Source organism: Marmota marmota, unplaced genomic scaffold (genome assembly GCF_001458135.2).
Source record: "Marmota marmota marmota unplaced genomic scaffold, marMar, whole genome shotgun sequence".
Taxonomy (NCBI): Eukaryota; Metazoa; Chordata; class Mammalia; order Rodentia; family Sciuridae; genus Marmota; species Marmota marmota.
Window position 1 is genome coordinate 11,046,057 of NW_026000020.1, and position 23,945 is coordinate 11,070,001.

Consider the following 23,945-nt stretch of genomic DNA (forward strand, 5'->3'; position numbering starts at 1 on the left):
TTCACAATAGCAAGACTGTGGAACCAACCTAGATGCCCTTCAATAGACGAATGGATAAAAAAAATGTGGCATTTATACACAATGGAGTATTACTCTGCATTAAAAAATGACAAAATCATAGAATTTACAGGGAAATGGATGGCATTAGAGCAGATTATGCTAAGTGAAGCTAGCCAATCCCTAAAAAACAAATGCCAAATGTCTTCTTTGATATAAGGAGAGTAACTAAGAACAGAGTAGTGTCGAAGAGCATGAGAAGAAGATTAACATTAAACAGGGATGAGAGGTGGGAGGGAAAGGGAGAGAGAAGGGAAATTGCATGGAAATGGAAGGAGACCCTCAGGGTTATACAAAAGTACATACAAGAGGAAGTGAGGGGAAAGGGAAAAACAATACAAAGGGGACAAATGAATGTCAGTAGAGGGGGCAGAGAGAGAAGAGGGGAGGGGAGGGGAGGGGAGGGGGGATAGTAGAGGATAGGAAAGGCAGCAGAACACAACAGACACTAGTATGGCAATATGTAAATCAATGGATGTGTAACTGATGTGATTCTGCAATCTGTATATGGGGTAAAAATGGGAGTTCATAACCCGCTTGAATCAAAGTGTGAAATATGATATATCAAGAACTATGTAATGTTTTGAACAACCAACAATAAAAAATTAAAAAAAAAATAAAAGGGGGAACACATTTGCCCTTCCATGGGTTCCACCACTTGGGTCCCCTTATTCCTCCCAGAGAATTCTTTTCTGCTGTCCTTAATAAAGCTTTTACTTTCTACTCTTAAAAAAAAAAAAAGAAAAGAAATGACTAATGCAAAGAAAATCAAGAAATCAGGGAAATACTCCACTCTACTTTCAAGACGTTATATTTTGTCTTTATTGTCTGAGGTTCAGTCTTGCAAGTGGTCTCTGTGTTGGTGGTGCCTTCTTTTGAATCTAACATTTGATTTATTGATTCATTCATTTTCACTTTTTTAAATTTATTTATTTATTTTAAATATACCATACTATAAAGCTCAATAAAGCTAAGTGCAATAAAATGGGGCATGCATACATATTATAACTTTTGAACAGATTCATTAAGTTTACAGAAAGTTCAGTGAATAGAAGAATTTGTAAATCAGTAATGACACCAGAGAGATGTTTTCTTTCTTTTTTAATTAAAATTTTTATTGATTTTATTTTTTAAATACATGACAGCAGTGTATATTACAATTCTTATTACACATATAGAGCACAATTTTTCATATCTCTGTTTGTATATAAAGTAGGTTGACAAAAAATTTGTGTCTTCATACATGGGCTTTAAATAATGATGCCCATTACATTCTACCATCCTTGCTAATCCCCTGCCTCCTCCCTTCCCCTCCCTCCCCTCTTCCCAATCTAGAATTCATTTATTCATCCATTTATTTTTAACATGTATCTGTCTGATATTTAAAGTGGATCTTATTACAGACACCATATAGTTGGCTCTCACTCTTTATCCACTCTGAGTGCGCTATCTGTCTATCTATCTCTCCCTTAGGTGACACATTCACCATTAACTATATTAAAATGATATTGCTGTATTTAATATAATAGTAATTAATTAATGTAGCTGTGTTTAATCACCTATAAGGATCAACAATAAACAGCATTAATTTTGGAGAGCCCTTTTCTCACAAAGAAAGGTCTTGCATCAGTGCTGTATTGCACAGGTAATGGAAGAAAACAGAAGCCCTTAATCTCTTCTGAATCTGGGAAATCTTCTCATACTAAGTGAAGGGCACCTGGGAAGAGAGTGTGGGCAGCTGCTGTTCTCCCACTGACAGGCAGACCTGGAGAGGAGGTTTGGGCTGGAGGCTGAATTCCTGTGGGTGGAGCACTGATTCAATGCTGAGAGTAATAATCGGCCATGTCCTCAGCCTGCAGGATGCTGATGGCGAGAGTAAAATCTGTCCCTGACCCACTGCCACTGGATCTCCATGGGACTCCAGATGCCCTTGTGGATGCCCAGTAGATGAGCAGGTTAGGTGCCTTTCCTGGCTTCTGCTGGTACCAGGCCAACTAGTCCTTATTATCAGAATCCCATAAAAGACTGTGGCTGGACTTGCAGCTGAGGGTGACCTTCTCTCCTGCAGATACAGCCAGGGAGCCTGGAGTCTGAGTCATCACGAAGTCCCCACAGGCACCTGAAATCAGGAGTTAATAATAAACTTACAAGTACACACACCATCATGCTCAAAATAATAGACTACTTAAAATGTGCTTTCTAAACATAAGTAATCAGATAATTAGATTCATAAATAGTCATTCTTGCACACCGAGTCATAACCTTACTTTAAATAACATTATAAATAATTGAAATGAATTTTATAATTAGACATATTTTCTGACCACATGGTGGCACTTTTTCAATTGTTCACCTGAGTCCTAGAGCCACAGGAACATGCACACTGGGTCTGGAACACCATCCTGCTGCCCTTGCCTGCCTGACACAGCTCATGTCTCATGCCAATGTCCTTGCTTATAAAATGTGAGCAGCTGATGAGGCCTGCAGGAGCCTATGCAAAACAATCAGCAAGTAGGTGAGCAAATTGGCTGGACTGTGAGTGGGGGACGCTTCTGATGTCAATCAAGACCCAAAACCACCAACATGTCATGGTGGGACCATAAAATACAGAACTCAACATAGAAGATTAAAGGCAACAAAACACTACATGATCAAAGGAACAGTTTAGTTTTGAATCAAAAATATGTTTTCACTCTTGAGTTTCACATAATTGAAAGACTTGTTGCCTCAGATAAACAAACAGGAGAATTAATAAAACACACTAGAGAAAAATTTAAAAAAGAAATGACAAAATCATAGAATTTGCAGGGAAATGGATGGCACTAGAGCAGATTATGCTTAGTGAAGCTAGCCAATCCCTACAAAACAAATACCAAATGTCTTCTTTGATATAATGAGAGCAACTAAGAACAGAGCAGGGAGGAAGAGCAGGAAGAAAAGATTAACATTAAACAGATACATGAGGTGGGAGGGAAAGGGAGAGAAAAGGGAAATTGCATGGTAATGGAGGGAGACCCTCATTGTTATACAAAATTACATATAAGAGGTTGTGAGGGGAATGGGAAAATAAACAAGGAGAAATATGAATTACAGTGATGGGGTAGAGAGAGAAGATGGGAGGGGAGGGAGGGGGGATGGTAGAGGATAGGAAAGGTNGAATTGACGAGTGGATGGGTAGAGAGAGAGATGGAGGGAGGAGGGGGGAGGGTAGAGGATAGGAAAGGTAGCAGAATACAACAGTTACTAATAGGGCATTATGTAAAAATGTGGATGTGTAACTGAAGTGATTCTGCAATCTGTATTTGGGGTAAAATTGGGAGTTCATAACCAACTTGAATCTAATGTATGAAATATGATATGTCAAGAGCTCTATAATGTTTTGAACAACCAATAAAAAAAAAAATAAAAAAATAAAAAAAATAAAAATAAAGATGCTAATTGGAGGAGGAAAAAAAAAAAACAAAAAAAACAAAAAAAAACAAAAAAAAAACAAAAAAGAATAGAAAAATTCAATATATTGATGTGTCTAAGCCCCAAGTAGCTGTATTAAAGTTTGCAAGCAGAAAATGTATGCCAAAAGTGATATTTTAAAAATCACTACACCAATACTACTATAATAAATTTAATCTGTGGGTTTGACCACTTCCTCCTTGGCCACATTTGGCTTTGTCAGTTCCAGTCTCCATACCTAATGTGAGTCGGCTGTTATTACTACTAAGAAGAATTTATATTTTGATTGTAGATTTACTTTGTTGAAGTAAAATAATACTAGTTAATACCATAAAAAAAAAAAGAATTAGAGGGAAAGAGAGGGAAGAAGGGAAGGAACCAGGGAGACAAAGACAAGTGACAACCTTTGGGCCACTTTCCATCCCCTGTGACAAGGACAGGCCTGAGCTATGGCGATCTTGGCCCTGAGGCTCTGACAGCATTGCCCACACTAGAGCTCAGGATCTGGCTCTGCAACCACAGCCAGAAGGCAGCCTAGAACCCACTCCTGGGAGCCCTGCAGGGCCCTATTCAAGCCAGGTGTTGGGGCTCTCAGCTAGGGTCAGTGTGACCAGGACCCTGGACACCATCCTCCCAGGACTGCCAGGACTGCAGCAGGCTCTGAGTAAGCAGGGAGGGGAAGGAGAAGCAGGATCCCCTGGGAAGTGGGGCTGCCCCCCACCCTGCCATGGCTGCTATTCCAAGGTGCATGTTGGAGAGGGCCACCAGCCTGACTCAGTTACAGCCTCACTGCTGAGCAGACACGTGGATCCTCTGAGGAGACATGGTCATCCCCAGCCTTATTGAATCCTCACACATGGTCCTATAAGGCCCAAGACCACAGAGTCGGAGGTTCTTCACCCCAAATCAGAAGGATCACTTGAGTAGGAGTGAAAATAATAGAAATAATACAGTAAAGAGTCCTGCCCAGATGTCAGATTTGGAGCTGTGAAAGCATATTGAAATAACAAATCATAAAAATGACATGATGGACCAGGACATGGACTAAAAAAATTAAAACGCATGAATAAACTAAATATTATGGATACATGAGGGTATTTCATATTCAAGAATATTATATAATTTACCATGAAATTTTAGCATTAAAGCAGAAAGATTATTAACATCCAAATAATTATTAATGTTTTCACTTAGTCAGTGTGATCTTCCATTTTTTATATCATAGAAATAATATGGTAATATCAATTCATCAATTATAAAACATTAATATACATTCCTGTAATAAGATTCACACTTCACCTGGGGCTGCTGGTTTGGAAACATGTGAACACAAAACCCAGGCTTGAGGAGGTCCTCAATTCCTCAAGGAAAGATTGTGAAAGATCAGCAAGTCTCCCTCACCCACCTCCTACCAAGTTGTCCTGCCCCCAGGACCCTGTCAAACTCAACATCTCCTTCATTTCCCCTGCAATCAGCTCCAACTCATTTTCTTCATTTCACATACTTGTGCTCATTCAGATAAGGCACAAGAGACCCAGGTCTCAAGAATCCAGAAATGCCAGTCTGCAATCACACCTGGTCCCTACAGTGTTCACAGGGAAGCTGCACATTCAGGACAGGAAGACAGCACAGAGGTTTACTGGTACCAGGAGGAGCCATGACAGTGTACTTTGATCCTTGGGGCCCAACACTAAGGCTTCACACTGTGGAGAGGATATGTCTGATGACCTGAGCTCTCTGCAAGCAGCTCAGCCTTGTTGTCCAAAAGAACACAGGCTCACTCTCTCCCAGCTAAGGAGGATAAAGTCTGATACTAATGTACCTGAGCAGTGGACCCAGAATACCCTCAAAGTGACACCCTTGGCCCAACACATGGAATGACCCTGAGGGACATGGAGAGCCTGGACTCAGTCCTGTTCTAACACAGAGAATCTCCTTTAGAAGTTTAGGCTGGGATGCTGCTGCCCAGGGTCCCTGAAAAGGAGGAGCAGATGGAGAAGGATTTCTTTATCATTCAAAAAGAATAAATATGGAATCCTTCCTTGTCCACTCTGTCCAGTGGCCTCAAGGGGTTCTTCTCATTTGGAGTGTATGAATGACCCTGAGGGTCCCGCACATAGATACCATTAGGACAGGATGTCCACCAGTTTCCAGACCTAGCTCTGGGGAATCTCACACCCACTGCCTCAGGTGGACATGTCCCTTCTCCTCTTGCATTGAGCAGAGCGACTGGCTTTGCACCTGAAAAAGGTTTTTCCTTTCTCACCAACTTCTCTTCACTGCTCTTCTCTTATGCACTAGGCCAGGAAAACATGACATCTAACACTGTCCCTGACACTTCTGTATTTCTCTGGGTAACAGAAGACACTAGAAAATCTTGAACTACCTCAACTGCATGTTGTCACTGAAAGAAAATTCAAAGATCAATACTTCTGAGATGGGAATTCTAAGATTTCCTTAAGCTGGGAGGGAGCAATCAGGGTAGCTATACCCTCCCAGAGTCTGAGGTGCAGACAACCTCCATGTTCTTTGGTCTGTGCTGACTTAGGAGGTCAGGCCCTGGGCATCATGAGTCCTCAAAGAGCCAGGCTTCCATGATGAGGCCTCCTGCCCAGACCATAGGCACCCAGGGCTATTTCTCTACTGTATTTCCTCCAGCTACAGAAGACATCTAATGTCCCTAGGCTCACAAGGAGACTGTGCCCTCCCTCACTCTCCCCACCCAGCACCCACCAGGGCATTTGCATGCTGCTCCCTGGGGAGGACCCTCCAGCAAGGCTGACATAAAAGCTCAGCTCTAACATGACTCACCAGGACTCCTCAGCTCAGCTTCTCAAAATGAGGCTCCCTGCTCAGCTCCTGGGGCTGCTGCTGCTCTGGTTCCCTGGTGAGGACAGAGGGGATGGAGAAGAAGAAGGGGGAAGGAGGGGAGCCCTGGGCCCTCATTCTGCCCACCTATGATAAATCCACATGAAAGATGTGTAGATCTGTCCTCCTGGGTGACACATGTGAGGTTGATCAATGGGACACAGAAGACCCAAAAGAGGCAAGGATTGGGCCCTGTTATATTGCCATATAGAAACAGGAGGAGGATGTAGGTGAATTCCAGAGAGGCTGCTCTAGCTTAGAAAGTTTGCATCCTTTTTAAAAATTGAATACTTTTGTTGAATAAATTGAAAAATAATTTATTTGAAATAATAAATTATTTGAAAGAAAAACATACATATATCTCTTATTACTTTGACTTTACCCTGCATTTTTGTCATTATTTCAGGATCAACTGGGGATATTGTGCTGACCCAGACTCCTCTCTCCGAGCCCATCACCCTTGGACAGTCAGCCTCTATCTCCTGCAGGGCCAGTCAGAGCCTCCTAAACAGTGATGGAAAGACATATTTGTATTGGTTTGTGCACAAGCCAGGCCAGGCTCCAAAGCGCCTAATATATCAGGTTTCCAACAGGGACACTGGGGTCCCAGACAGGTTCAGTGGCAGTGGTTCAGGGACAGAGTTCACACTGACAATCAGCAGGGTGGAGCCTGAGGATGCTGGGGTGTATTACTGCTGGCAAGCTAAAGAGTTACCTCCCACAGTGGTGCAGCCCCGAACAAAAACCTCTCTGCCTGAGTGGCCCAGCTGCCACATGAGCTGGTGTCTGGGCAGCAGCTCAGCAGATTCTCTGCCCTGTGAGAGGAAGGCGCTGGGAACTCAGGGAACAGGTGCAGCTGAGGGCTGTGGACCATGACTGCCTGGGCCACAGCTCAGGCCACACCCATGAGTGGCCCTGTCAGCTGCAGCAGCCTGGCCTGGCATGTGGAGGACAACACAGAGGTGTCCAGGGGTCTTCTGAATGAGCAGACAGGATGAGCGTGGACACTGCAGAGGAAGCAGGACCTGGGCCCTGGGCAGGACTCTGGTAAAGAATCAGAGGACTTCAACTGGAGTGGAAATTCATCTTTTGCCCAGAAATTTATTTTATGCAATTTTGAAATAAACTGTGGAACTAAAAAGGAAACTATGAGAACAGCTGACAGAAGTTAGAGCAGAGGATCACAAGAGGAGTGATAGAGGGGACCACTTACAGAGGACCTCACCAGAAAGGCTCAGAAGACAGAGTCTGACCAGGCATGAAAACAGAGGAGTAGGTAATAATAGAGAGAGGTATAGTGAGAGAGAGAGAGAGAGAGAGAGAGAGAGAGTCTGTCTCTATATGAGGGTTTTTGAAACGCTGGGTGAAGACTTGCGTACTGGAGTGACCCAGGTAGAAGGAGATTGCATGTCATGAAGGAGGCCAGGAGGACAAGGAATAAAAATTTGTACCTTCTATATTGGACCAGGCACAGGGAAGTACTAGTCATCAGAGTGTGGAAGTCACCAGATTCTCCTTTGAGGTGAAGACTAATGTTGGCTCAGTCATGTGATCTGTCCATGGAAACATGTAGATTCCTGTCACCTGAAAAGTCTTGTACTGTCCCCAGGAGTCCTGCCCAGCCTTGGGCTTGGTGACTCCCACGAGATGATGAAGCAGTTACATGGTCAATAAAGGTTCCGTTCTTGATTTTCTCCTGGGCCCTGCAAATCCTTCAAGAAATCAATCAAAAAATATGGCCTGTGAGGGGAGAGAATTCAGGAAAGCCCAAAGCCCTGTGAGGAGAAAGCAGCTGAGCAAAGGCTCCCTGACCCTCAGCCTGGTGGAGGCTTGTGTCTGAGGCTGAGGCTCTTGGGAGGAGCACTGTGGTGCTGCTGCTGGAACAATCCTCAACCTGGGGCTGCTGCTGGGGAGACTAAAATCTACCCCTGACCCACTGCCCCTGAAGCTGCATGGGATTCAAGCTGTCCATGTGGATGCCCAGAAGAGGAGCCTGGGAGCCTGTCCTGGCTTCTCCTGGGCCAGGCCATGTAGTCCTTGTGGTTGGATAAAAGACTCTGGCTAGACTTGCAGCTGATGGTGACCATGTCTCCTGCAGACACAGCCAGGGAGCCTGGAGACTGGGTCTCACCTTGTCCTCAAAGGTACACTCAATCAGGAAAATCAGGAATGGACCCTGATCTCTCTCTCTCTCTCTCTCTCTCTCTCTCACACACACACACACACACACACACACATGCACATATTTCATAAATATATTCTGAAATATCATTTAAAATCCATTCTCCTGGGATGTGTGATCAGCTCATAATTAGGCCCATATTGGAATTCACCATAATTGCCTAGCACATGTTTTAATTTCTTTTGAACTCTACAAAAGTGTAATTATGAAGCCTTTAAAGCCCAGAGCCACAGAAACATGCACACTAGTATCTGGGACATCATCTTGCTTCCCCTACCTGCCTTATTCAGTTCAGGTTAAAAAGACGGCAGCTGGGCTGGTGCAGGGGCTGTGCAAAGCCCTCAGAAGATAGGGAAGCACATTGCCTGGATGATGGGTTCTGAGCAGAGACCAAATCTGTAAAAAAAAAAAAAAAAAAGAAAGAAAGAAAAATGAAAAAAAGGAGATGAATTAATGAAGAGCTTCTGTTTTACCTCAAGTATAATTCGGAGTGGATTCATTACTCAAAAAAAAATGTTAAGCTAATTAATATAGACTAATAGTGCTGGTAAAATAATAAAACCTGCTGCAAAATAACACATCATATGAAGAAGAGAGGAGAGGGAGAAGGGGGGCCAGGAGGGGAGGGAATGAGGGAAGCAGTGAAAGAAAAGGAACAGAAACAACATCTTCAAATACTAAAAAAATAACTTTCAACCCAAGTTTCTGTAGCTAGAAAATTAAGATTTTTAGATTGAGGAAAATGTAGAACCCTTTTCACACAGAATCTGGAGCACACATCCTCGGTCTTTGCACAGGACAGGAAATGCCCACATGACACATCCAGGCAAAGGTGGGTGGCAGTAGGTGAAGGTCTCACTTGTACAAAGATGGAAAACAGGAATGAATTTTAAAAACTTTCTTTTCGTATTTGAATGTCTGTGATAGCTAATGGATCCTGTCCTCAAAATTACAAGGAGGCACCCTGGGGTGTGTAACTTATGACAGTCAAATATTTGAGGACAGCAGAGTTGACAACTGTTTCCTGCAGAATCCTGCTGCTTGGAAATCTGGGAGAATCCTCCAGGCATGAGACCTCCAGGGGGACAGTCAGGTACAGACTCAGCCACCAGGAGGCCCCAGTATCCTGCCTCCTGAGTTCCCTCCAGCTGTTCAACACTCTCCCCTCCACACAGGGCAGGGCAGGCCTGTTACCAATCCAGGACCAGGAAGTGGCAGTGAGTGACTCCAGAGGCCAGGACACTGAGACTCCTGTCTGCTGACCACTCTTGGAAGAGAAATTCCCCAGAGGAAGCTAGAGGACCCCTGGTGAGGACCCCCAGGCATCCCAGGGCAGGGCCACAGTGAGAACCCCAGACCTTGCCAATGGCAGCCTCAGCTGGACAACACAGGGGATGAAAGAATGAACAATGTTTTTGAATGCTCACAGTAATTTTAGAGATTCCTTAGAATGGAGGGATCCAGGGACCCAAAAAGGGTCCATCTCCTTTGGTTGTCTAAGGGATAAGTGGGCCAGGCATGGGTGCTATATTTGATCCAAGAGGCATTGTAGGGGAGAGTCGACTGGCAGAGAGGACACATTACCCATGTAAGGAGGAGTGCACAGAGAAGGAGGAAACTGATTTATTGGCAAAAGGGTCATCCCCACTAGAGCCAAAAAATCAGGAGTGCCTAAGTGGCAGGTTCAAGCTGCAGAGATTGGTCGTCACTGAAACCTTACAGTCGAAGCTCTCATCCTGGATGGAGCTAGAGCCATGGGAGACCTTGGCCAAGGCTTTTTGGGAATCCTCCTGGAGAGGCTGGATATTCCTGGGGCTGGAAAGAGGGGAGAGACAGGGCAAGAGAGAGGAAGGGGAGGGTAAGCATCTCTCTAGCAGCTGAGTCTTAAAAGTGAGAGGACTAGGAATCTGCCCAAGGAAAGAGTCCCTAAGGGACACTGTAGCCTTAAAGGCTGTGGTGGGGTGCTTTCCTCCCTGAAGGGGGGCAAAGAGATTTGCTGGACAATCAACATATTTCAAGAGGGTGGATTCGGGGCACTGGGGGTGAAAAGATTGGAGGTTGGAGGCCAAGGTTTGTCCAAAGAGGTGTGGACTATCTCAAAATCCCTGAGGAAGGACAGTCCAGGTTAAAGGCAAAAAGATATCCTTTAAATTTATGACCAAGAAGTGGGTGGCAGTGTGGGGGATCTGAGACAGCAGGGTGTATGGGTTGGGAACCAAAGGATGTATGGGCCTAATGGAGGTGTTGATGAGTCGTAGGTTCTGAACTAAGCGATAGGACCCTTTGGGCTTTTATACCTCCAGTATGGGAGTATTGTAAGGGGAATGAGCAGGACAGAGGTACCCCTTGCTAAGAAGGTCCTGAGTAATAGCTTGTAGGCCCAGAAGAGCTTTTGTGGACTGTGGGTATTGAGCCTGATTGGGGAAGGTGTTGGGATCTTTGAGATGAATGTTAACTGGGTGGGCAGAAAATGGTGGAGGGGGTGTGGGTATCCCATACAATCAGGTCAACCAGCTTCATAGGTAAGGGGTCCTTTTTAGTATGGTGTTTCATGTCAGCCTCACAAGTGGAGCAGAATGGCCAGTCTGCCAAAAGAGCCAGAAAAGATGAACAGGCTGATTCTTGGGCCTGACTGATGCCAGGAGCCATATGTTGATTGTTGTATTGCATTTAGAGAGAATATCTTGGCCGAGCAAAGGAACTGGACATTGGGGCATAACTAGGAACGTCTGAGAGAATGGGAAGTTGTCAATGGAACAGAGTAATAGGGGAGTCTTTTTTGGATAGATGCTATTTCCTCCTACCCTGACAATAGGAGAGGTGGACGGCACTGTTTGCCCCCAGAATTCTGTCAGGCCTGAGAAGGTAGCCCGTGTGTCAAGGAGAAAATCAACCTTGTGCCTATCCACCTGAATCGGCACCCTGGGTTCCTGTCTCGTTATGGCCTTGGACAAGGACCCAAGGCTCCATCAATTGATTGCCATGCCCAGAAAGTCAGAAGGTTCCCTGGCCATAGGCCTCCTATGAGATCTAGGACAGTCAGAGCCCCAATGACCTTGTTTTGACATTTAGGGCATGGAGTATGTGGAGTGAATGGTGCTGGGCATGCCCTGGCCCAATGTCCCTCCTTGCCAAACTTGAAGCAGGCGCCCGGGGGGGGGGGGGTTTTGATCTGCAGTGATGGGTGGCAACCCGAGGAAGCACCCTGCAGGGCCTGGGCGAGCATCTGAAATTTCTCAGTCTGGGGGGTGGCAGGGCCTTGTTTGAGCTTTCTTAGTTTGGCCTGGATATTGGGGTAGCTCTGCGAGAGGAAATATGTCACAAGGACATGAAGGCCATCTGGGGTTTTGGGATCTAGGTTACTGCTGAAGGGCTTTCATAAGCCAATCCAGAAATTCCGATGGGGTCTCTTTTAATTTTTGGAAATTGACAGCCTTTTGTGCTGCTTTTTTGAGCCCAGAAATAATACATGTGGAGAATCGGTCCCTACTCTGTATGACAGTTTGTATATAATTCCAGTCAGAAATTTCTGGGGCAGCAAGTGGCACCAGAGGGTGATTGGGATTAACTCGGTGAGTTTCATCTGCATGGGCTCTGGCAAGTTCCCAGGCTCTGGTACATTCCTCAAGAAGGAGAGTATTAGCCCATAACATATAAATGAGGCTATAAGCCTGGAGGACCCATTGAAACTCTCTTCTGTGGTGATTGAGCCCAACCTTAGCTCAAGTTGCGTAAAGTCATTCATAGAGAAAGGGATATATACCTGGATAATGCCCTCAGGTCCAGCAACCTCTCTTAAGGGGGCCATGGTTTGTGGGAATAGAGAGTGGGACCTACTTTGGGGGGAACTAAAGGTATCAGCTGAGTCAGAGGGAGCACCTGAGGGGCTGGACGGAGCCGATGGGGAGGTCAGTAGGGAGGGAGTTCATCTGCCAGATAGGTCAGAGTGAGAACGAAGAAGAGAAAAAAACCTCAATATGCTGAAGAGCCGGTGTTGTGTGAGTAGTAGCAGTGCTTGAAAGAGTGGATGAGGACGGCAAGCTTTGAGAGAGGAGGCCCTTGAGCAGCGAGGCATTCCCCGTCCAAGGTTTCAGCACCAATGACAGAATGAACAAGGCTCGACCTGGGTGAAAAATGCCCATTTATTGAGAAAGAGCTCTGCATATTTATAGAGCAAGGGGTGAATTAACAGTTATGAGAGTTTAATGGTTGAAGGGTTTGACAGTTGGCATGGGGTGCTTTCTGATTGGTGGGTAAGGATCATGTGAGCCACATGGCTAGTCTGATTGGTGGGTGAGGATCATGTGAGCCATCAGGGCTCACCATGGGAAGGCTCTTCTTGGAGGGGATGGGGAAATTAGTCTTTGGAGCCAGGGTGACTCCCAAATGGGGAGACACCTGGAGACCCAACAGAGAAGTCCTTCCATAGATGCCCCTGTGGTTAATAGCCCACAACACCTGGAGACAAACCTTGAGCCAGAACCACCTGGGAAGCCCCTCTTGATTCCTCTCTCACAAAAGAGGAGTGAGAATAAAATGGTAATGCTTGAAATTACTTGGTGCAATGTCTCACACAGAAATACACGATGCATGCAGAGAAATAGTAAGAAATTCTAAAAGGATTGGCAAGACTCTAATTTCTGTTGGCTGTAAAGAGCAGCAGTGCTTCCCTGGGTGAACATGCACACTGAAGGACGTACCATACATGATGTTATTAACACCTTAGAGTTTTTTTCTGGCAAAATACAGAGTTGTTCTTCGGTATCTCTTCTACTGTGTGACCTGGGAAACAGTGATGTTGTTTATTTTCAAGAAAAGACTTTTCTGTAAAAGGTAAAAATAACCTTTAATAAGTCACTCTCTTTCCAGGGCTCCTATCCCACAGCAGCTAAAGAGCATGGGATCCACAGGGTGCAAACACAAGGGGATGGACCCTCCTCAGCCTTGGTCCCTGAGACACTTCACACAGCTGTCCTTGCCTGGCCCTGGAGGAAGCAGCCTGAGCAAGATTCTGTGTTGCCTACTGTGACATGGGCAGTGGTGACATCTACCCTCTCTGAGTGATCGGAATGCACAAAAGAAAGCATGAATGACAGCAGCAAGAGACCACAGAGTCTTGTTCATTTCCTATAATGAGGCTGTCTTAATAGGTAAAAGTGTGAAATTAAATTTATGCTTGAAAATTAGATTAGCATTTCCAGGGCTGAGGCTCTGGTGAGTTTATTTGCAGGTGCACTTCGCTCTCTGGTGCGTGAAGAATGGAACATCCTAGCAGAGAATTCAGTGAGAGGAACCTGAGGTGAGTCTCACCTGTGTCCACAGGGTCTGTGCCCTCTGCTCTCCACACTGATGTCCTGCAGCTCCAGGAAGACAGCTCAGCCACCTGTCTACCTCACGACATAGACACTCACACTCAGAGAGAAGCCCAGAAACCAGCTGTCACTCCTGGGAACCCGGGAAGAGGCCAGAGCAGAAATGCCCACCCAGGTCACTCACTGAAGTCTGGCAGAGCTGAGGTCTAAACCAGGTGTCAAGGGCTAATGTTGTGTTCATCCTCCTTCTCCAGTTCTGAGTCCAGCAAAAAGCAAGAGACAAGAGGTCCAGCATGAAAGAAGCATTTTAAATACTCTGAATATATCTCTTCAGATGCTTTAAGATGGGGATTCTGGTTTCTTTATCTTAGCTCAGTGGGACATGAATTAATAAAATCCTCTCTAGTTGTTGGGAACCTGAGGGCTGAGCTGAGGGCGTTTCTCATTGGATCCCAGGTCTCTGACTCTCTGTTTCTCCATAGTTAAGGCCTACATGTCAGATTCTCTTCCTTCTTCCTCTCCCAACCCCACTGTCATGGTCCTTCTCTAGGATACTTGTAGGGCAGGGCCAGATTGTCTATCCTCTCTTGATTTGTCTAATTGCTCAAGATATAGGTAGGATGGACCCATGAAATCTAAATCCAGCCACATTCCTCCAGTTTGAGTTTTGAGCCAAGAGCTGGGCATAGCTCAGTGGTAGAGTGCTGCCTGGGATGCATGAGGCCCTGGTTTTCATGCCCAGCATTGAAAAAAAAAGAAAAGAAAGAAAAAAAGATATAGTAAGAAAGAGGAACAGGCCAAAGTAGTGATCACACACAGCATCCACAGTCCTGCCTTGGCATGCCTCAAATTATTCCAGGCTGCTGAAACTCACTTTTATTCTGACATCTATAAATCTATCTTGCTACAAAGAAAATTTTATTGCTATATTAATTTTCCCTTCAAACAGAAATTATAGAGCTGAAGAATATACTGAATGAGATGAGAAAATGCTATAAAGAACTCAACAGCAGACTCCACTCTGGAGAACAAAGCACCTGTGAATTAGAGTGTGTGAAAGTATCCACTCATAAGAGAATAAAGAAAAAGAAACAAATGGCATGGATAAAACATACTGGCTGTATGGGACAGGTTCAAAAAAAACAACAAATGTTATTTATGTATTCCATAAAAACAGGAGACATTTAATGAGGAAAAAATTGTTAAAAGTAATAATTCTTGAAAATTTCCCAGATGATAGAAGGAATATGGACATTCAGGTTAACTATGCTTGAAGGTCCCAAATAGGACTAACCTAAAGATAGTCACACTAAAATATAATATAAACAAATTATGAAAATTTACAGACAAAGGTAGTTTCGAAAGCCACAAGACAAAAGGAACCCACACATCCAAAAAACTTTCATATGGCTATCAAACATTCTCAGAATAAACATGCAGGCAGGAGGAAAGAGAATAATGTCTGAAAATACTAGGAAAAAGACACTCAAGGAAGAATAACCAGTCATTGACCCCCCTTTTTTCCACACAATTTGTAAGCTATCTTCAAGCAATTATCAAATTTTGCCAGTTTTTGATCCTCATAAAAATAGAATCATGGGTAATGAGCTGTGGTGTATCTAGCTCTTTTGTACTACTGCAGGGTTCTGAAAGTCAGTGGCCATTTTCACTGGTGTATGGTATTTCATTGCATGCACTTCCCTTTTTCTATTTATCCATTCTCCCCTTGATTGGCATTTAGATGATTCAGGATGCAGTTATTATAGATAATGGTGTGAGGTCCCTGCACATGGGAATCTGTGCACAACTGCATGTGCTCTGAGTGGAAAGCCTGGATCACAGGTACGTGCATGGTCAGGGCAGGTCTCCAACTCAGGTACCACTTCACATTTCCTAACACATGAGAGTGTTCTAGATTATTTCTCAGGCTACAATCCATGTTTTTCATGGTTCAGTTTTATGACCTTGCTTCTGAATGTTTCTGCTGCTTTTTTGCAACTTTCACTCTCTGATGATTATTGATGTTGAGCCCATTTTATATACTAGATGATGGTTTGCACATGGGGCTGATAGAGAACTTTCCTATGAAGAAGTTTTGTCATTGGTTTTTGTAATAACATCTCTGTCATAAAAACTGACCATCTATGCATTTATCTGTCTCTGAACAGCAATTCTGCTTCCCTGGGCATCTTGGCTGAGTTCACCCAGCACCAGGGTCCAGAACCCACAGGGGAAGAACTCATCATGGTGCTTCTCCTGATTGGCCTTCTTTTACCATCCTGTCACTCACTGGTTGGTGGAGCACTACTGCACAGATAAGGGACACACCTCCAGGGACACCCACTCATGTGGGTCTGATCTGATGGTTGAGTGCTGGGGTTGAAAAGGAGAAAGAAACAGGGTGCAGAGGAACTTGTCCAGGCCTAGAAAAACCTCTCTGTGGCCCTCAGAGTCTGGCTGCCTCTGAGCTGTGCCCACAGCAGGTGGAGGCAGCAGGAGGAGCAGCTGGGGCAGCCCAGCCTCACACTTCTGCTCCTTGGGAGGTTTTTGTCATGGCCTGTGTCACTGTGGGAGGGGAACTGATACCTTGTTGACAGTAATAAGTGGCAAAATCTTCAGGCTCCAGGCTGCTGATGGTGAGAGAATAATCTGTCCCAGATCCACTGCCACTAAACCTCGAAGGGACCCCAGATGGCAAACGGTTGGTATAATAGATCAGGAGCTTAGGAGCTTGCCCTGGTTTCTGCTGGTACCAGTTTAAGTAATTCCTAATGCCCTGACTGGCCTGGCAACTGATGGTGACTCTTTCTTCTTGAGATTTAGACAGCGAGGTTGGAGACTGGGTCATTGTAATATCACATTTGGCACCTACAATTGAACATATGAGAAGAAATATGCACACAGTTAATAATGTCATAAGAGGATTTCCCTGAACACCAGGCAGCACTAATGAAATTGGTCTGAGTACATACCCAGTGCTGTCCCTCCTTACCTGAGAGGCAGAGCAGCAGGAGCCCCAGGAGCTGAGCAGGAGTCCTCATGGCCATGCTGTGTCCTGACAGGGACTGACTCCGGCACAAGGTGTGAGCAGCCTCTTAAGAAGTCCTCAGGGAAGTGGGCTGTGCTGTGGGCACATGCAAATCATCAGGGCTGGGCATGCTGGGCACAGCTGCAGGGAGGCTCCTCTCAGGCCTGGCCAAGTGTCCCCAGGTGTCCCAGCATAGGCCAGGGCATCACAGATTTGCCTAGAGAAAATGTTTTTCCTGAGAGGCACAGGAGAGAACCACCCCTCATTCCTGTTCCAATTTCCTCTTGGTCTCATCAAGGTTCAGGACACACTTATCCTGCTCACTCTCCAATCAAGACAAGGTTCATGAGCTCTGTCACTGCCCCACACCCTGCAGGAGGAGTGACTGACCTCTTCCTTTTTATACCTGAGCACAATATTTACTCCAGAGAGGCTTCCTCGACACCTGACTCCTTGAAGACCTGGGAATGAATAATCATCAGTGTTTCTAGCCAGAAATGCAAAGGGGGTAAGAGGGAGCAACAGAAAGGGACAAACATCAAGGGCAGGCACCATGGTTAGTAAGGAAGGGAAGGTCGTTGGCCATGTGCCTGTGCTGTCCCTTCATCCCAGCTGAGCTCTGGTCCTGCTCCACTCTGAAGGCTCCAACATTCCTCTGACCTTGGCTGCCATGGTCAGGAGTTGGCCCTTCCACACCTGAAAGGTCAACTCCCTCCCTGTCTGCAGGCTGCTTCACCCATCAGGCCATGTGGTCCCTGAGATCTTCTCATTATTGCTTGTGCCCCTCCCCCAGCTCCACCTGAGCTTTGGCTTCAGAAGTTAAAGTTCTGCTGGACCAGCTGCTCCACTGTCCTGAGTCTACCTTGTTTCCTAACCTGTCTTTCTTCTGTCACCAAATCTCACCCAGGTCCTAAGAGAACACTGACCCCAGAGGCTGGTGCAAGGCTGGGGGCACATGCTTGGTGAGGAGAAAGGTGTGTCAGAGGACTGGGCTGGAACACCCTCCATTCCACGCTACTGCAGCAAAAGAGGACACCTGGTTGGTGGCGGGGACACTGGAGCAAGGGGAGGAGGGTGTCCTCTCATGCAGATGGTATTAGTGCAGGCCCTTGTGCAGGTCAAATGTGGAGCACCGTGAGGAAGACACACTGCAGTGTGGCCCCAGTGGGCAGATGGGGGACCTATGCAGTGGGAGGAGGGCCTCTGTTACAGTTTACATATGAAGGGTCCCCCAAAGTCTCATGGGGTAAAGACCTCATTACGGTACTCATCCATTTGATGAATGAATTATTTAAATAAATTTTGGAGGTAGAACCTAGTGGGAAGGAGGAGGTCACTGAGATTGTACCTGGAGGGTGGTTCTTTGCCCCAAGCCCTTTTTCGTACCTTCCTGGGCCCATGGCTGAGCAGCTTTCCTCCACCAAGCCCTTCCGCCATGATACTTCTGCCTTGGAGCCAGCTGACCATGGATTGAAACCATGACCCAGAGTAACTCTTCCCTCCTCTAAAGTGTTTTACCCCCAGCTTTTTTTCTCAGTGACAAAAGGCAATTTATACAGTATCCGTACATATGTGTAAAGTGGGTTGTGTCCTGGCAAGGGGTATCAGAGCAGGATCAGGGTATATTCATGAGTGGCCATGAGGCTGTCTAATGGAGGACAGGCCAATGTCAAGAGGTTGCTTTCAGTCAGAGGAATGTTGGTGGGAAACAATGCACCAAAGACAATCAGAGCCAGGATTCTCACTGTAGGTGGAAGGGATCCCAAACAAAAAGAAACATTGCTAGAACAAGCACGATTTTGACTAGAATCAGAAATATCAGAATAAACTCAGAATTGTATGTAGGAATAGATAAGAGTGTGCATGCAGATAGATAAGGAGATGATAGATGTTGAGGTCCAGAGATGGGTTGATTGAGAGACTTATCTACACATTCTCTTAAACCCAGGCACAATAGCCCATGCTCCCAACATGCACTCACAGTGCCCAGATTTATTTGCCACTAAAGGAATCTTAGGATAAGAAACCCCTGCACCACCTTGAGTTGGGAACACAAAAATTTCTCCAAAAATGATGACCATGGCTAAAGTAAAGAGAAACTACCAGGAAGGATCCTCTTACTGGCCAGGTCTTGATAATCTTGAGAATCAAGATTTATAATTAGGACAAACTAACCCATTGAACAAAAGATGATACATGAGCTCAGCCTGATACTGGCACTTTGATGAGGAATAGGATATCTATAAAGGATTTATAGATATCTATATCTATACACTTTTCAATAATTTCATGTTAAAACTTTTTGAACTCTATTGTTGGAGATGCCACTTAGTCACACCCCCAGCCTCATGCTCATTTCAATCAGCCAAAGAGGAATCATAGAAGAGAAGTCTGGAACACTCCTTTAATCCAGGAATCAATGTGAACATCTGCAGTAGTGAGACAGATTGAAATCAGGCACCACCCACTAGGGAGCCCTAACAGAAGAGCATCATTTCTAGATATTCCTGCCAGAGATTCTGCAGCTAACGTCTACCATGAGTGGTAGACAAACATCCTAATTGACAGACATTCTCCCAAACAGCTTTCTGAGCTCTCCAAAAGTGTAAGATCATGAAGTTCAGGAAAAGTTCAGCCAAAGCGGGTTGCAGCAGCTATCAGCTCTGTCTCCCAGGACAGAGTCCTGTAGGCTGCAGAGTGTTCACAGTGGATGTGTGGCTCCCAGAGCAGCTCTGAGGCAGAGTCCCCGTGGGAAGTTACAGCTTCCCATTGACAGTTCTGAGCTGAGGGGCAGGTGGACAGTGTTGCCTTCCTCTGACCCAAAACCATCTTGAGAACTGCTTTCAGGATTTGGTATTTATAATTTGATTTCCTTGATTCGGCTTAATTTGGGTTTGCTCGGCTCTCCTTTTATTAGTTTGTTAAAAGAGAAACTGAGCTACAGATTTTAAACTTTTCTTCTTTCTTTACTATTAAACACATTGAGATTCCTATGTTTACATTATTTGTTCCTTCGTGTGTTTATGTACTGCCCAGAAAGCAATAGAAAATCTCAATTTTCTCTCACTTCAGAAGAATCTGAGAAACACAGGGACCTGGGAAACTGGGTTAGAAATCAACTGGAAGTACATTTCTGATGCTCTTTACCTGAAGGAGCTCCATTCTTAACAATCTTGTCACAGGGAACATTTTGGAGAAATATTTTTTAAATATCAAAATGATAAGAAATCTTACCTCCTTAAGACACCTACTAGCTGGTGTTCCCACTCACTAATACCGAGATATGGGCACAGTGGACAGAACATGAGGTTTGCTTTTGGTTCAGGAAATATTGGAAAGGTGAAGAGATTTTTATGCAGACACAATTAACATGCCAAGGAAGTTCATTTTAATTCAGTCAAAAGGAGACTATTCTGCATGGGCCTGATTGATTCACATCAGAGCCCTTAAAAGGGAGTCAGCCTTTCACTCTGGTGGAAGGATTCATTATACCGGTCTCATTACTGAGAAGCCCATATGGTAAGACCTTCTGGTGTCCTGCAGGGTTCTACAATAGCCTCTGACCAACAGCCACCAATAACTCAGCATCCTCAACCACACAAGCCCCAAGAACCTAATTCTGCCAACAACCTTGCTGTCCTTGGAAGCAGATCCTTCAAGTCTGCAGATGAGGATGCAGCTTAGAAAACACCTTGATTGCAGCCAATGAGAAGCTGAGGATAGGACCCAGTCTAGGTCAGCCCAAATCCTCTCCCACAGAAATTGTGAGATCACCAGGGAGTGTGCTAATTTGTTGTGCATCAATAGAAAACTAATACAATGCCAGCCATGGTGGTTCATGTGTGCAATCCAAGTTATAATAGAGACTGAGGCAGGAGTGGATCAGGATTGAGGCCAACCTCAGCAACAGAGTGAGAGTATGTCTCCAAATAAATAAATAAACAAACAAATAAATAAATAAATAAATAAAAAGTGCTGCAACAGAGCCCAGTGGTAAAGAACTCTGAGTTTAATCCACTGTACAGATGGTAAGAAAGCAAGGGAGAGAGGGAGGGAGGAAAGAAGGAAGGGGAAAGAGGGAGGAGAAATGGAGGGAGGGAGGGAGGAAGGAAGGAAGGAAGGAAAAGGGATATGGGTGCAGCTGAGGGCTGTGGACCACAACTGTGTCAGCCACAGCTGAGGGAAAACCCATGCACGGCCGTGTCAGCTGCAGCAGCCCGGCCTGGCATGTGGAGGACAAGCACAGAAGTGTTCAGGCTCCATTTGACATAACAAGATGATCATGGACACTGAAGGAGGAGCAGGATCTGGACCCTGGGCAGGACTCTGCCACAGGGAAGGTGATGGTGCAGGGAAATTTTAGAGGTCCCCTTGTTCTTGCTAATGCTGCTCTTTGTGAAATTGGGATTCAAACCTAATCACAAACTCATATAGATGACTTAGCCTGCAATCATTAATAGAGGACAATAATCGAAATGGCTGCTAGTGCTTGACCTCAGTCTTGTGCTTCTCCCTTATTATTCCAGGACCCAGCAGGATACATTGAGGTGCACACTCTACTCTCCCTACCCCACACCCTGGAGAGCCCACCCCCATTTGTGAATAATCAGAGGTGAAGAGGTCACTTAAGAATTGCAAGGTGGTGCCATGGTGCCCTGCAGGTGCACATGGATCAAATTGTGTCTTAACACTCAAGGTGGAGGGGACTTGAGCACCACCTCCTCCCATCACAACATCAGACACCACTGCCCAGGAATGAAACTGAATACAGAGTGGACATGGGATGAGGAAAGGTCAGGAATGTGCCATCACCTTTTTCTAGAGTGACAGAGCTAAGGAACTAGAGAATTGCCTGTGGGAGAATGAGCAGAGATGAGGTCAGGACAACATGTGGAGTATGGAATGATCCTCACCAGGAGCCAAAGGCCTTGACCTGCAGTGGACACTTACCGTTGCCTCAGGACTTTGTTGTTTTACAATTTTGTTAAATTATGGGAATAAAAAGGAAACAATGAGAGGGAGGAGGGAGAGAGAGAGAGAAAGAGAGAGAGAGAGAAGGAAGGATAAAGAGAGAGAGATATTGATTTCAGAAGTAAGAGGAAACATATTTTAATACATGGACTTTCACAGAAATGTTAGGCTACGTCCACAGACTGAAATACTGGATGGGTAGATAAGTAGGGAGACAGAGTTCAGAAATGGTAGGAAATGAATTTAAATGAGTTTAGTTTTGCAGAAGTGACATCAAATATCAAGAATTATTGCATAATATTAAAAACTCTTAAAAAACAAAAAAAAAAAAGAGGAGATGAAAGGAGGGAAGAAAGAAGATGGAGGAAATGGGTAAAAAAAAAGACATGGACACAAAGACAAGTGACAACCTTGGTGCCAGTTTCCATCCCCCATAACCAGGACAGGCCTGAGCTATGGCCCCCTTGGCCCTGAGGCTCTGACAACACTGTCCATACCAAAGCTCAGGAACTGGATCTGCAGCCTCAGCTACAAGGCAGCCAAGAACCCACTCCTGGGAGCCCTGCAGGGCCCCATTCAAGCCAGGGGTTGGGCTCTCAGCTAGGGTCAGAGTGACCAGGACCCTGGACACCATCCTCCCAGGACTGCCAGGACTGCAGCAGGCTCTGAGTAAGCAGAGAGGGGAGGGAGAAGAGGATCCCCTTGGAAGTGGGGCTGCCCCCAACCCTACCAAGGTTGCTATTCCAAGGTGGATGTTGGAAAGGGGAAGGGCTACCAGCATGCCTCAGTTATAGCCTCACTGCTGAGCAGACACGTGGAACCTCTGAGGAGGCATGGCTACCCCAAGTCCTATTGAATCCTCACACATGGTCTTGTAAGGCCCAAGACCACAGAGTCGGAGGTTCTGCACCCAAAATCAGAAGGATCACTTCAATAGGAATAAAAACAATAGAAATAATACAGTAAAGAGTTCTGCCCAGATGTCATATTTGGAGCTGTGAAAGCACATTGAAAAAACAAATTATAAAATGACATGATGGGCCAGGACACAAAACTAAAAACATAATAACAACCCTCTGGACCTTGTCAAACTCAAAACTTTTGCTTTCTTACTCTCAAAGGAACTCCAGCCATTTTCTTTCATTTTACTTACTTCTGCTCATTAAGATAAGAAACACAGAGAACTTCACCTCCAAAATCCAGAAGTACCACCATGCAAACCCACCTCTCCTCACAGTGTTCTCAGGGAAGCTGTCACTTGTGATAGGAGGACAGCCACAGGGGTTTTTGTACAAGAGATAGGGGCCTTGGCTGCTCACGGCCCACACACCAACTTCCCCACTGGGTGGAGAGAGGTCTGGACCCGGGCTGTCTGGAAGACCAGCACAGTCTTGTTGGCCAAAACAACACAGGCTCACTCTGTCCCAGCCAGGGAAGAAGGAGTCTGAAACCCATGTCCCAGTGCAGTGGGTCCAGAACCCTCTCACCAGTGACCCACTGGAGCCAGGCCCAGGAGATCATCAGTGCAGATGCAATCACCCTGACATGAAGAGAACCTGGACTCAGTCCTCTTCTACTAAGGAAATCTCCTGTTAAACCCAGAGCTTGTGACACCTGCTGCCCAGTGACTCTGAAAGAAAATAGCTGCAAGGCAAATAAATGCTCTCTCATCAGTGAGAAAGAACTAACAAAGAATATTCCCCCTTGTCCATTCTGTCCAGTGGCCACAAGGGGTTCTTCCCTGAGGAAGTGATGGGAAGACTCTGAGTGTCACACACATGCAGATGACCAAGACAGAATGTCCACGACTTTGTAGACCTTGCTCCCAGGAATTGCACACCCACTGCCTCAGTTGGATATGTTGATTCTCCTATTGCCTTAACAGGGCTACTGGACCTACAGCTGACAGACAGGTTCCTTCCCCACTATCTTCTTTTGACCCTTCTGCCCTTATTGCATTCACTAGGCCAGGAAAAGCTGCCATCTAACACTGTCCATGACACTCCCCTGTTTCTCCAGGTAACAGCAGACACAGAAGCTCTGCAGCTGGCTCAACTGCCTGCGGTGGCTGGAAGAC

At 45.5% G+C, this 23,945-nt stretch overlaps 1 long non-coding RNA gene and 1 gene segment (V, D, J or C); both read left to right on the forward strand.

Annotated features, from left to right (window-relative positions):
* The window catches only part of LOC125618848, a 222,777-nt gene that overhangs the window by 16,372 nt on the left and 182,460 nt on the right, over window positions 1-23,945 (forward strand). The window lies entirely within an intron of this gene.
* Window positions 6,266-7,266, forward strand: LOC107154072. The segment is given in 2 exon segments: window positions 6,266-6,394; window positions 6,782-7,266. Coding segments are annotated over 2 exon segments (555 nt in total).